Raw genomic sequence first — 14,465 nt, forward strand, 5'->3', positions numbered from 1 at the left:
AATATTTCATCATTATTGGACTCCTTTTCCTTCTGAGGGACCTTGTTACCTTTCACTTTCTCCATGGATAAGGGAGCAACATGGTTCTCCTTATTGAAAATATTATTTGGGAGGGGGGCTTGAGTCCCTCTACAATAGTCCCTCATCATACTCATATTCATTCCTTGTAATCAAGGAACTCTTACACTAGAATGTTTTTCCTGAAACTTGGGATGCCACATTTAGGGGTAGGATCCACTTGGCTCTCTAATTCTTGCATCCAAACTAATATGAGATTCATTTGCATATCTTTCTTGCCCACTTTCTTTGCAAGTTTGTCTTAGAGCTCTCTTTGCTATTGGGCCTCCATTTCTCATTCATAAATGTAAGCCCATCCTCCTCTTGACATTCTTGTTGCATGAAGAACACATTTAATTCATCTAATTGGTTCCTAAAATCCAACAACATGGCTTACAAATTCATAATGTCATTAGGGGATGTTGTGATTGATGTAACAGGGGGAAGTGAGTGAGTGGTGTATTGGACATGTCAACTATCACTGAAATGTGGCTAGGGCTAATAATTCAAAGGTTGAGCAAAAGTATTTTCTCAAGACCAAATAAGGATCCTAGGCATACAACACCAGGGTTTCTTAGAACCAACAAATTTTGCACTCAAAGTTGTCATTTTGTTTGATTAAAATACTCTCAAAGGTTGATGCAACTAAGAATAACACCCCAAATTCCTAGTGAGTTAGAATTGACTAGCTAACCAATAATTTTATGTCAATGAGTATTGAATAGTCCCACTAGGCATGCTAGAAAATGAACTGTTGACACCTAAAATTTCTCTTAGGTGAACAACCATATGGGAAGCTTATTAAATGTAGGGCCTTACGTGTTCTCGTTGAATGATCTATAAGATTTTTAGAAGTTGACATTAAAAAAGGGGGAAAATAAGTTTTATTGAAAACAGTAAAGGCAAAATACCAAGCTTTTGGCGCACTTTAAAATGCACAAGATACTTCATAAAAATGATGTTATGTGGAATAGTCACAATTCTACAAATAACTATTTGAGCATGAGACATATAAAGACATAATGATAACCATATACAGAAGAGCCTAAAATATAGTTTCCTTAACATAAGCCAAAATGCAAATGTCGAAGTTAGGAAAAACATACAAAGCATTCATGGAAAATAATGAATCTTGAAAAACAAAGGGTTAAAAGCATGGTTGATATATTTCACTTATTCAAAATGCCCATTACAATTTTAAGGCTTACATAGAATAGCCTTTCACATAAGAATAAAAGCCCTCCCTCATTTTCTAGGATGCCTTTCCCTTGTGTACATACATCATTAAATATTAGGTATGCAATAGAAACTGAAAATTCGTAGATTGAAAATGACCTATCACAAACTATATTATTGAATCATTTTGCCTGAAGGCTTGACTTAATAGATAGAAAATAACCTTGCAATCCAATAAACATGTGTTTATATAAAATTGTTAATTTCTTGATTAGATTCAAATGTCTAAAAACAAATAAATTTTAATAAGTTCATATTTATTACAAATTTATACCCAAGTTCAATTTTACATCCATAAAAATTAATTAATTTTTTTAATATTTTCAACTCAACAATAATCATCTAAAAAATCAATATTCTATCTTGATTTAATTTCTAATCAATTAAAACTAAACAATTACATTAATTTATTTAATTTCTACATTAATTACAATATCTAATATGAACCATAGTAAGATCCTTTACCACAATTGATTCATTCTTTCTTTCTTTATTTTCATCTGCATATTTCTGTAAACACGCTCTATTCATTTTAAAATGACACTAACACGCTCTATTCATTTTAAAATGACACTTGAAAAAGAAAAAGAAAAAGAAAATAGAATCTAGTCATTAAAAAACACTTCCAACTTCTCTTCTCTTCTCTTCTTCATATAGAACGTTTCCCAATAAAAGAAAAAATAATGATGATAGGACGTTTGGGATGTGATATGATTCTCTGCAACACTCCACATACTCAAAGGTATTACGGCCAACAATCCATTGCCCTTTCGCTTTCGTTTCCTCACTGTCCTTCAAAGGAAAAGCCATTCTGAGAAGGACGCTCTTGTCGTATAGTTGACGCACTACTTAATAAGAGGGGCTCGAATGTGTCGGCAGTCAAAAAGGGGATGCTAATTTGCTTACGAATCTACAGCGCTACACCTCGCCTAAGATGCCAGTGCCGTGCTGCCTCCTCCTTTAATCCCGCAGACACGCACGCTTCATACTTTGTTTTGTCTGCACTCTGAACTTGTACCATGTCAACACAAATGCTCATTCCGATTTCACAATGAGCTTTTGTTGCCCGACAGCTAATTTTTGAATTGCAGACCTCGGAATTGCCCAACATGTGTCGGTGGATGATGGTTTTTCTTGCTCGAAATGGATTGGAATCAAAACCCTCTGCAAATAAAAGATAATAGTAAATCGGGTTAACCAGTCAGTTGCTACTGTTAGGTTACTTTTCTTTTCAATTAGTGTTCATAAAAAGTTTCAAAAAAAAATCATTGCACATGTACTAATATCCTATCACATGTACAGTGGTTGCTGATTGGTCCATTTGTACAAAAAGTACTATTTTTGGGGTGAGCAGCTATTTGGAAATTGTAGACCTAGTGGCGGGTTTTGGACAAATGTTTCAAAATGACACTTTTAACCACTCACACTCTACAAGTTCTACAGATAGCTTCGTAAATGAGGGAAAGTCAAAATGTTAGCTTTAAGCTCTTCACTCACCTATGGAGGCTCACCCGAAAAATTGACAAGTTTTGACATACTGATTAGAAACTGTAGGTACACGAAATTAGTCTGAACGGCTACTTGGTCGTTTCCCCTAGCTTGCATGGAATGCAAAAATGGGCACTGTTGCTTTAATAGGGATGACTTTGGAGGAAAGGTGGAATAGATGATCTGGACACCTATGAAGCAATACGAAGTTTGGGTTTGAAAAATTTCATAAACAGTTAATAGTTAAAAAAAATAAAATGAGAATATTAATTTCTACAATATCAAAGAATTCAAGTGAACAAGAGAAAATGTTGAAATAGGAACAAATATTAAATAGAATATAGAAAAATACTGATAGATCAACTGAGAACTCAACTCAATGGGAAACATAGAGATGAATGATATCTAAAGAAAAGTAAAGGAAAATAGATATTAAATTTTGTTTCTAAATTTGATGGCATATGTTGTTTTAGCATGAATATTTTGGAATTCACTATTTTCTTTGTGATCTTATTCTTACATTTTCTCTTCATAATGATCACATCATAGAATGTGAACTAAAATTTGATTAAGTTAAAAGAGAATATGCCTATTTTACAACATAGATAGAGATAAAACTACACATTAAAGTGAAGTGGAGTGCACAATCAGATAATTTAAGCAATTATTAGACAAAACAACATTGATCAAATGTCGCTGACCAAAGGCAGATCTAAAGAAAAACTTACAAATTTTATAAAGCTTTGATGCCCTGCTTTTGAGGTTGTGTGCTATTCCCGGGTCTCACACACTACTTTGGCTTTATGAACATTATTAATTTCATTCATTCTTCTTTAAAAAAAAATATGATGTAATATTGCTTTGTGTTTGCCTCGGCAGTTACTAGGCATATGTTTGAGAAGATAGTTCCTGGATAAATCTGATTTCAATTGCAAAAAGAGATTTTACAGCTCCCTTATTTAAAACCATTTTACATACTTTGGTTCCTGATTTCTGTATACATCTTAATTTTCACATGCTTTGATTCTCATTTCCGTAAAAACCTTGCTCTTGTTCAAGCAGATGAAAAATATTCCAATCTGCTTACGAGGAGATTCTAAGGAGATTGTTGTAAGTTCCAAACGCGAATAAGAAAAGAACCCAATCAAACTTTCACTGTAAATACAGCTGGAGAAGCGGGCAATTAGAAGCTATAAGTTATTGTAAATGCACTAAGATGTATATTTATAAGATGGGTAAAAATTGGAAAATTTTGTGCAAGGCGCAAGCTGTGGTAGATCTTCCCTTAAAAATACCACCTGTCAAGATTTATTGATCCTTAACATCGTCGAGACATTGAAATTTAGCAAAATCCATCTCTTGGATCTGCAGTATAATTCCCCATGGAAATGAGGGATAATATAACAAATAAATTTCTATTTACTTGAGCCAACTGTTCTTCATGACCAGTGAATGCATGTCATGGAGAAACACTTCCTTTGCCAGAACCAAGAGGTTTTTTATTCGACGTTGTGGGGAAAAGAGAATGAGAGGATTTGTATGTGGAAATCATGGAAGATCCTTTCTGTGCAGAAGTTTGAAAATTCTGCTTCATTCTGCTCACTTCTTTACATACATTGTCTAGAATGGATAAAAAGTCCCTCACAATTACAAAAATGCGAATTGGGTGCAGTTCTTCCTTTTCACAATCCCCGTGAAAGTACTCCGTGATGTCCTTTACGAGAGAAAATACTCTCTCCTCTTCTTTCCGTAACTGGACGATCTTGTCCTCTGCCTCCTGGTGAAAGCATGCCATGGACTGATGAAACTTGGTATTCTGATTTGTTTCTTTCCTCATTCTCGATCCTTTCAATTCTGATTCCTGAATCCGACCTATTCTCATGAGCCCCTCAGAAAGATTTGATAGAGAACTTATCAAAGCTTGTGAATCAATTCCTGCAGCTTTTTTTACATTGTGCAACTCAGTACCCAACCCTGAAATGAGTTGCAACCCGAGCTTTCTGTAATCTTGTTCTTTATCCTCAAGAGTCTTGGTGTTACTGTTAGAAGTAGAGGCTCTACCGTTTGGGCCATTAGATCTCTCTGCCAATTGCATACCTTCTGCCCTAATGATCTCCAAAACAACAAAATGAAGCACTGTTGTCTTCCCATCAACCCCTTTGATATCTACCAATTTGAGTAGAGCATCAAGCTTAAAAGCTTGAGCTTCGCCGCGGAAGGTACCAACATTCATGCGATTACCCGTCTTTAAGACTGCTTCCAGGAGCTTGAGAAACAGACGACTGCATCTTAGTTCTTTGCATGCCAACTGTATAACGAGCAACAGACAAACACTATCAGCTTATTGACTTCCTTATTTACATGGTGATGGCACTAGCTATTTTGGTGCATTTGGAAATGTATGTTAGGAGGAAAAAAAATTAGGCAAACCTCTAATGTCTCCAGCGAATTTTGAATACACACTACTTCCTCTTCAAAATTAGCCCTGAACAGCATTGCATCAACCCTTTGGAACGCATTAGGAATATCTAGCAATGCTTTGATGAACCGCTCCCCGGGACCAAGTTTGGAAATATCACCATTATACTCCTTTAGTCTTGCTGCTTCTTCTCTAGTTGGTGCCATTTTTACCAACGTCTCCAAAAGCTCTGTCGTTAGGCCCGTACCTGTTCCAAACATCCCCAAACCGTTTAAACTGAATTAAAATCTCAGTTAATTGCTTTGGGATATCCTTTAATACCAGCTTTTTATGGTGGAAATTTTGAACGATGTAATAAAAATGATATTTTAAACAAAGTATATAGCAAAAGATAACTTTGATCTGCGAATTTGATATGGAAATGAGGAATCGCAAAACTACATGCCCATCAAATCATGATAATGGTCATGAAAGAATTCAAGAAAACCTGACAGTCAATTGCAATGATATGGAAATGGTAATATAAAGAATGACACCCACTTATAGAAATGAATTCATAACAATTATTATTTTGTCATGTCAATTGGATAACAAAGGTAGGATCTATATCTGCACACTGATGATAATCATAATGACTCGAACTTCTAAAATGTGAGAGACACTATTTGCAACCAGGACAGCTAAAATTTATTCCAGCATGTGTAAGAAGTGATTTTGCATTAGAACCAGGCTTCGTCTGACATTTCTAATCAATTGAAGTTATCTCTTGAGGCAGATATACATGTCCTCAAACTGCTGCACCTAAATTAATTGGCTAACAAAATGAATGAAAGCAGGAGCTAAACTTACCGAGGTTGACTGAAATCTATTGCAGAAAATAACATTTCGAAGAGAAGGTTGAAATTTGCATCTCATGGGAGCAAGAGGATTACAAAAATTATCCAAGTATGACATTACATTACACTTAAAAATCTCAAACCAGAAGCATTATTTTGAAACTTTTGATTCGTGAGCGAAATCCAACCCACATAAGGAGGGCCAATCAACATTACACACATTGAATCCTAATTACTGTTTATTGCTTCCTTTTCATTGATAAGATGCATCTTTGGCAGTAATTTGTGATGAAGAACAAAGCTTGCATTAGAGGGCAACTTTCGGTGCGTCCTCAACTGTCATTTCTACAATGTTATATTATCTCTACTCTAGTACCGTTCTGAATAACTTCTGATCCCTGAAAATTGAAAATCTTAACATTTCTACATTACATATTTATGTTGTGTGATCCATATGGGGCATTTATTATACTCGCCAGAATTTTATATGCGTGACCAATACACGAGACTGCATTTTTATGTTTATCATAATCACAAGCAGTGTTTTTGCGAAGAGGAGGCCATTAAAGGATCATAAAGCCCTATTATAATATGTTGACAGAATGTAGTCAAATTGGTCAAGAAGCTCACCTTGGAGTAGTGCATCACAGACTTCCTCACTGGTAACATTCAAGGCCCTTAAAAGTATTGCGATGTTCTGTGATTTCTTAGGATCAAGAAGGGGCTGATCCTTTGATAGTGGATGAACTAGTGAGGGCTTGTTTGCCTCAGTTTTTACCGTATTTGTGGTATTGCAGCCAAATAAAGACTCAATCATTTCTTCATCCAACCTGTCAAGCAGAGTCCACAAGGCAATGAATCGACGCAGTATCATAATGGAAAATTTAAATTCTAGAAAGCTGAAAAAATGTGAATAAGTTTCGGCTAAATGAAACGGCAATCCTTTACATGAAATCCATACGGGTAATTAAAAGGTATTTCTTACTCAAATGAACCCGATCTCAGCCTGTTCCACACCATTGTACGATCAGGAGGAGCACGGACCTTATCCCAGTACAAGGGCTTCAACTTGGGAAGAGGAGTCTCAGTCTCATTTTTCCCTTTAGCATTGAATTGCTGCACGCCTTTTCGTGGACCTGACTGGTTTGAATTTTGACCCGTCCTTGAGAATAATGGCGGGGGATGGGGACGCAAAGGAGGAAGAGATGATTGTGAGTCTCTTGCAAGTGTACAGGGTTGCTTTGCTTCTTGTAAATTGGGTAATCCTGTAGAGCTCTGCAGCTGAACAGGAGGAGATCTAACAGACAGTGCCTGTGGAGGAGGTAAAGGTCTAAATGGAATGGGTGTAGGAGGTGGTTTTGGTATATCCTGTTTAGGATGTAATAAGCTGCCTCCAGCAATTTGGAAGGAACTAGAAGAGGGTTTAACAGGAAAGGAAGGAGGCGGTGATGGTGATGAAGATGACGGGGAAGGGGAAGGGGAAGGAGAAGGGGAAGAATGTGAAGATGGTAGGTCCCAAGCTGGCAGCTGAGATTGAGAAGGTCTCTTTGAGTCTGTAGAAGGTGTTTCACAAGTTGAATGATAGGAATCGTCATCAGATGGACATTGCAACGAAGGAAGACGAGTTGACTTTTTCGATAAGCGCATAGCCTGAAGCTCGGGACTCCCTATAGTACCATTATGTTCCAGATATGTTGGAAAGGTCACTCTCTCAAACTTATCCCGGTTAAATGAATAAGCCAAATCTGATGCCTCATGGAGCGTGCCCAATTCTGGAAACAAAACAATTGTGTGCTATTTCACTAAAAATAGGATCCAAGAAAGCCATAAAATCCTCAAAATTTCAGTAAGTTAACGTTACCTGATGCACTAAGCCCTTTGAAGAAATCAGACCCTTCACTAACACTTGAATTCAAAAGCCCTCTCTCTGACCTAGGCTGCTCTTCGAATGGAGGCCCATTTCCGACAAATCTCCAATGCATGTAATAGAACAGCAATCCAGCTACAACAAGAGTCACTGCAGCAATAACCACAAGTGAAACAACAATTACTCTGCCCTTGCCACTTTTCTTCCTGTACACGGGAATGGGTGCATTGAAATTTAATGCAGGGGAAGAGATCTCATGATCGGGAGGTGCGGGAGTTGTCAAGGATGGGCCAAGAGGCAAGAAGGGTATACTACTATTATCATTGTCGTTGTTGCCGCCACCGATATTATCATATGAGGGGGGCTCTACATTTGGGGAAGGAGCATCTGCAACTGGTCCGAGGCTTGGCTGCAATCCCAGCATAGTTCTCAGCGTATCTAAAGGCCACTTAACCTCATTTGAATTTTCATCTTCTCCTGAAACCCCCGGAATCCCAGCCTCAACATAATCATGAACAAGATATTCTTCATCCATAGCGTCAATCACCTCTCCTCTACATACCCAAGTGCAAAAGAACACTAATGCCATCAGACATACTGCCAATTTGGCATGATGAACACCCATTTCAGTAGAATTCTCATCCACAGCGCCGAACCTTTTCACCGCCTTATCACCATCCTCCCGCGCAATTACAAACCCTGTAAATTGCTGGTGTTGTAGTTGTGAGTTGGTGACCTAATTGTCTGCGACGCCATTGATTAGACACACCCCGCCATTGTCAAACTTGAATGGCACTCCATAGAGAAGCGTAACGGGAGAGCCCATCTTCATCTACCTCGTCCCCATCGTCCTCTGCTTTGCTCTGCAAAACCATTCTTCAAGCCATGAATATTAATGAACGAAATGCCTAGCTAATCACTTGTAACAGAGAAAGCAATTGCATCTTTGCTCTCCATGTGCCTTTAAAATTGTTCGTATTGAAGTGACAGTGGACTATCGCTAATTGTAGGGTAAAGACTTGACAACTATCAACGTCAAAATCGATCTTCTTAAATTTTATGGCCCTCACACTTTCTGAGCTGGTTTTAATTACGCTTTGCCTCAGTCGTAGTTCGTACTATGCTACTGCAGAGGGACCCCCTTGTCCTCTAAAGATATTCAAAGCTTCCTTCTGTAGGAGGAAAATGATATGCTCGTCCAAATATTGCTATATACGATTTAAAATTATCATCTTTTTACCTGGTTTTCCCACTTTTAGCCGTTTAGGTACTCCGCAGAGTTTTCAGACTGCGGTTCCGGGAAGAGAGTTGCTTAGGAAATCTCAGGGGTTTCGAGATTTTATTTTTTATTTTTTAGTTTCCTTATTCTAATAAAAATATTCAGTTGCTTTAGGATTTTATTTTTAATTTTTCAATTTTAAATGCTAGGGTCTATGAACTTATTTTGAGTTGCAGATAGAATTACAAAGTTAATATCAGCTTATTTTTTAATTTGTTGGAAGAATCTAAGATTTTATATGATTTACTAGAGATTTTTTTTTTTTTAAATTTTGATTGGATTTTTCTTTTGTTGAATAATTGTCTACTATTATTGTTTAAATATACACATATTCACATAAAAAGTGTGGGTGGATATGAGGTCACATTTGAGAGTTCATACAAATAATGTTCAAAAAACTAACAATAACAATAATAAATGTCAGTAAGTGGTGAGAGGAACATCAACTTAAGTTCGTGGGGTTTTCGGCCATTCGCTTTACCACATACATCACCAGGGTCTTGGCTGACATTAGGAATGGACCACTACTCAATAGTTTTTATCTTCTTCCTCGTTATCTTTATCTTCATTCTACATTAGAGAAATTGCCAAGGTCAACCAAGGGAAGCACTTAGAAGGCTCAAGCATCAATCAACCATTGAAACAATTGATGACCTCACTCCACTAGGAAGCCACCCAATGGAAAACCCTTAAGGAGGAGGTGAGGCAAAATGACATATAGTTGAAATACTTTTACCACCAAAGTAGTAAAGAGGAGCTTGGAACCTAGGAGGTTGAGAGTGTTGGAATGGTAAATCCTCAACAACAATAGCAAGGCAAAGGATTGTTGTGGGATGCATAATTATCCAAGGGTACCCTAACAATAATACACTAGACATTGCCCCAATGATCTAAAACTCCTAAACCTTTGTCACCTTCGATGCCACTTGATTGGCCAAACTAAGAATTTCTAACATAAATTAGAGAAATGATAGCTCAAGGAAAAATCAAAACATTTGCATCAACTAATTAGTAAGCAAGAACTGCAAAATTCTTATCTTTAAACAAGGAAAATAAAATCTTCATCCTCAAAACCTGCCAAATTTGGGTATACTTGAAAGGAATGTGGGACCAATCTCCCAAAAGAGACTTATGGTAGGATAAGGGCTTTGATTAGAAGGGGTGAAAAAAGTTAAGAATTCGACTCCAAAATATGACAACAAAAACTAGAAAAGGCGCTTGAAGATCTTGAGTGCCCATGTGTTGTAGACGAGAATCGCATGCAAGCCTTGGAAAAGAATATAAAATATTGTTGAAAGTAAAATACAAACTCTTAGTGCTTATATTTTGTAATTCTATCAAGTTTGACGCAGTGCAAGGTCAAGTGAACCCCCAATGGAGGCGACCAAGCCTCCAGCAAATAACCACACAATGGAAAATTGAACAATAACACCGTTTCGACAAAAAACCAACTTCTTTATTCACCAACGATTGACTACATGCAATGTATTTTCCTGTAAGGCCTTCCTAGCTATGACTAAATACAAAGCAATTACAATAACAATTATGTAAGATCTCACAAGATCCAAACAAGCCCTAACTAGCCCAGATTTGTACCACCACAACAATCTGGTAGAAACTGCCAGAAAGATTTCAACTCGAAGTTCCCTCCTTTCTTGTACCATAGACCATAGTCTTGAGTACCTTTTAGATATCTCATAATTCTTTTGATTGTCATCATATGATTTTCTCTGAGATTTGCAGAGAGCCTTGTCACTATACCAATTGCCAATGCAATATCAAGTCTTGTATGAACAACATACTGAAGTTTTCCAATCATAGATCTATAGGCAATCTGATTTACCTCTTTTAAATCACCATCCTTGGATAACTTGTGTCTGTTGGCATTATGATTATTTTGTCATTAGTGACAAAAACACTTATGAATCAAAACTGACATTCTGATTTACCAAAATTGATCTTTGTAAATCTGCTATATACATATCTTTACATGTCTCCCCCATACATATGGCATGCATAGCTTTTATCTTTACAATATCTCTCTTATTCCTTATTCATCTCATATTCCCAATGTCAACAATCTTATCCGCCCCTGCCAATAATCTCATCTCCCCCTTTTTGACAATAATGCCAAAGAGTGTATATACAATAAATTTAAATTGAGACAACAAAATGTGAGAGAAAATTTGAGTGTACCTTGAGAATAAGAGACAATGTCTTATCCCAATTGTCTTGCAAAATCTGGCAGGTGGAGAGAGCCACTTGAACTTCTGCAGAAAATTCGATCATATGATCTGCTATTGAAAAGTTGTTGTCATGAATCAATGTTTTTGAGTAGGCAATGTGTTTCTACATTTGATCCATGACTGGGAGAATCATATTTTGAATGTCAATCAGTGTAGACCGAATTCTGGCTTCTTCTCTAAGTAATTATGCCTGCATTTCGGACAAAAATTTCACCTTTGTGTGATGGGATGAGCTTGAACTATGGTCAAGTTGCAACTTTTGAGCGTTGTCCTTCATTTCTACATCTAATTTATTCAATTTTTCTTTGACCTCTTTGGTGTACTCGGTAACATCACAGAGCTTGCCAAAAAGTGATGTTACATTGGTAAATGCTTGCTCAAGATTGCTCAAATTTGAAGATAGTTCAACTTGCTTTATTGCAATGTGTTGAGCAATGTGCTCAAGCACTTTATTATCAAATTTCTTTTCTGCCTTTTCAATGAGCTTCTCTTGCCCAGAGGTGTCCTCATTGAACTTATTCACAGCCTCTTCTAATTGCAACAAAATGTGTTGAGATGAATCAAAATCAACACCAATAGCTTCAATAATTATGTTTTTGGCATTTTCTATTATAGTATATTCTCTATCTCTTTCTTCTATGAGTTGCTTCTGCCTTGCCTTCTGCTCTAGAAGCTGACTAACCGTTCTCATCTCACTGGCTGAGGCATTGTCCAAGTCTATCTTTGGAATAACAATTTATGTATCCAAATCTATATCTTTATCAATTTTCTTTCTAGTAAGTAGAAGTTTTAGAGGAGTTTTCAGTTTTACTTATGTGCTCACTTCCTTGGATTTGGAATCAGAGACAATAGTTGACATAGATGGACTGCCAGAAAATACATGAATTGGTGCAACTGGAGAAAAGCTAATAGAAGTACCGTTTGAATCCAAAATTGGTGTGCTTCTCAAAAATGATGTACAAACAGGTAGTGTACAGACTGGAATATTCACAATTGGTGTAAACAAAATTGTAGAAAGAACTGTAGAACTTACTGTACATGTAGCAGAGGAGGTAGACATAGTTGATGCTGCAGTGACTGATTTCTTGGGTGCTGATGAAGAAGGTTGCAGCTCAGTAGATGAAGTAATGGTTACTTCCATAGATGATGCTCGTAGCTATGGGGAAGTAGAAGTGAATGGTGTTTCTGATGTGGTCAATCCTGTTGAAGCTGTCTCCAACCCTGATGATGTTGCAGTCTTAGGTGGAGAGTGAGGAAGGGAAGCAATGACTTGTGCTGCAATCTTCATTGGATCATCTTCTTCATCCTCTTCCTCCTTGTCTTCCTCTTCAGCTTCTTCCCCTTTTTCTTCATCATCATACCTTAGTGCCTGATCATCACTAACACTTGGAGTGCTGTCATCTCCTTCATCACTACTAGTGCCATCATCATCCTTAATTATCATTGGATCATTACTAGGCTTTTGCAAATGATAGATGTTCTTCCACATGTTTGTTGCATCTCTTACAACATGCTCAATATCCTTAATTAGAATCAAACATGTGTGAAATCTAATCATCATTTTACCTTTGTTGTTCTTCATTGTTGCCTTTATTTCTGCCTCAGTAAGACTTGGTAGAAGATTCTTCAAGGATTGCTCATATATGTCCTTGGCTGTTTGGGTGGCTGACTCCCACCTTGGTTGCAATCTTACCAATAGCTCTTTGGAGATTTGAGGGGCAAGTTGGTCTGGGGAGTATTTCCATTTTCCCATCTTATTAAGTACCAGTTCCTCAATTTGCATTTTCTCTACATCAGTCCTTGTTTCAAATTTCAATGCCTTGAAATTTGTGATGCTAGCTCCCTCTTCCATTTGTTTCAATCTTTCTTGGAAGGTTAGTTGGGGCTTGTGAAATACTACTTCATCCTTATTATTAACTTTACCTCTTCTTGTGAAAATAGTTGTGGAGGCTTTGGGTGGCTTGGTAATGATTACTTTGCACTTCTTTTTGACTGGCTCTGCCTCCTTCCCTAATTCTTCCTCATCATCTTCTGGTTCTTGCTCCTCTTCGTCATCCTCACCTTTTCCTTCGGTAATCATTAAAGGCTCGGTAGTAGTTTTCAACTTAGCAACCTTCCTTTTACCTTTGTTGATTGCTTGGGGAAGTTTGATTTCTAGTTCTATTATGGCTTTTGCCTCATCATAAGTTCCAAAAATTGGTTGCTTGGGATCTATTGGTTCATTTACCAGTGCCTCAATAATATCCCTAGTTTCATCAATGTTTACCTCATAAGGTAGAGGTTTTACCCATGCAACTCAGGGCCTGACTGCCTGAATATATACTCTGTCGCAGTCAAGCATAAAAAAAACATCAACTATGTAATCTTCAACAAGTTTAGGAGGGATTCTAAACCTATTGTTCATTCTCTCCTTGAAGTCCTCAAAATAGTTTTCCATTATGTTGTCGAAATTGACACCCATTTCTACTATAAGCTCATTAATCTGATATAGAATGGGGGCATCCTTTCTCCATACAACAGAACCTTTGGAGGGAAATAATTTTTGTACATAGAAGAATAAACATGTCAACAGTGATCCAAATTTACAAGGGTTATTCTTCGATGATCTGATGGATTGTGCAGTTCAAGGTATATAGCAAGGTCAATTCAGAGACTAAAAAGTTAGATCCATCACATGACTTTCTTTGTTTCTACTATCTAAAACTCAGTTCCCACATACTTGACTCATGTTCCTCTGTTTGAGACTTGGTTCAAATTGTTTCCAACTTGGGTTGCACTAGCTGCAACTTGGTTGACACTCCAAACTTGGGTGACTCAGTTTGGGTAATTTGTTGAATGTTGCATAATGTATTAGGTTCAAAGTAGACAAAGTTTTTGTGATCTTTAGGTTCTTGTTTCTTTGTTCTTCATACTTTTTTGCAAACTCATCAATTTTTACATGTGCACTTTCTATAACCTTGTGAATTGCTAGATTCAAACATTTGTATGTTTTTCTCTTGTTGGAGTATCCTAGGAAAATGTCTTCATCACTTTTCAC

At 37.0% G+C, this 14,465-nt stretch overlaps 1 protein-coding gene across 1 annotated transcript; it reads right to left on the reverse strand.

Moving 5' to 3' along the window:
- Window positions 1-4,066: 4,066 nt before the first annotated feature.
- Window positions 4,067-9,118, reverse strand: LOC149532430 (uncharacterized). The gene is made up of 5 exons (XM_089807835.1): window positions 7,898-9,118; window positions 7,022-7,808; window positions 6,667-6,866; window positions 5,212-5,447; window positions 4,067-5,089 (listed from the first exon to the last, which is right to left on the reverse strand). Exons 1-5 carry the CDS (start codon window positions 8,526-8,528, stop codon window positions 4,241-4,243), a joined length of 2,703 nt encoding a protein of 900 aa, XP_089663961.1. The 5' UTR covers window positions 8,529-9,118; the 3' UTR covers window positions 4,067-4,240.
- Window positions 9,119-14,465: the final 5,347 nt, after the last annotated feature.

This window comes from Cupressus sempervirens, chromosome 10 (assembly GCF_028749045.1).
Source record: "Cupressus sempervirens isolate cs-2001-9-10 chromosome 10, ASM2874904v1, whole genome shotgun sequence".
NCBI lineage: Eukaryota > Viridiplantae > Streptophyta > Pinopsida > Cupressales > Cupressaceae > Cupressus > Cupressus sempervirens.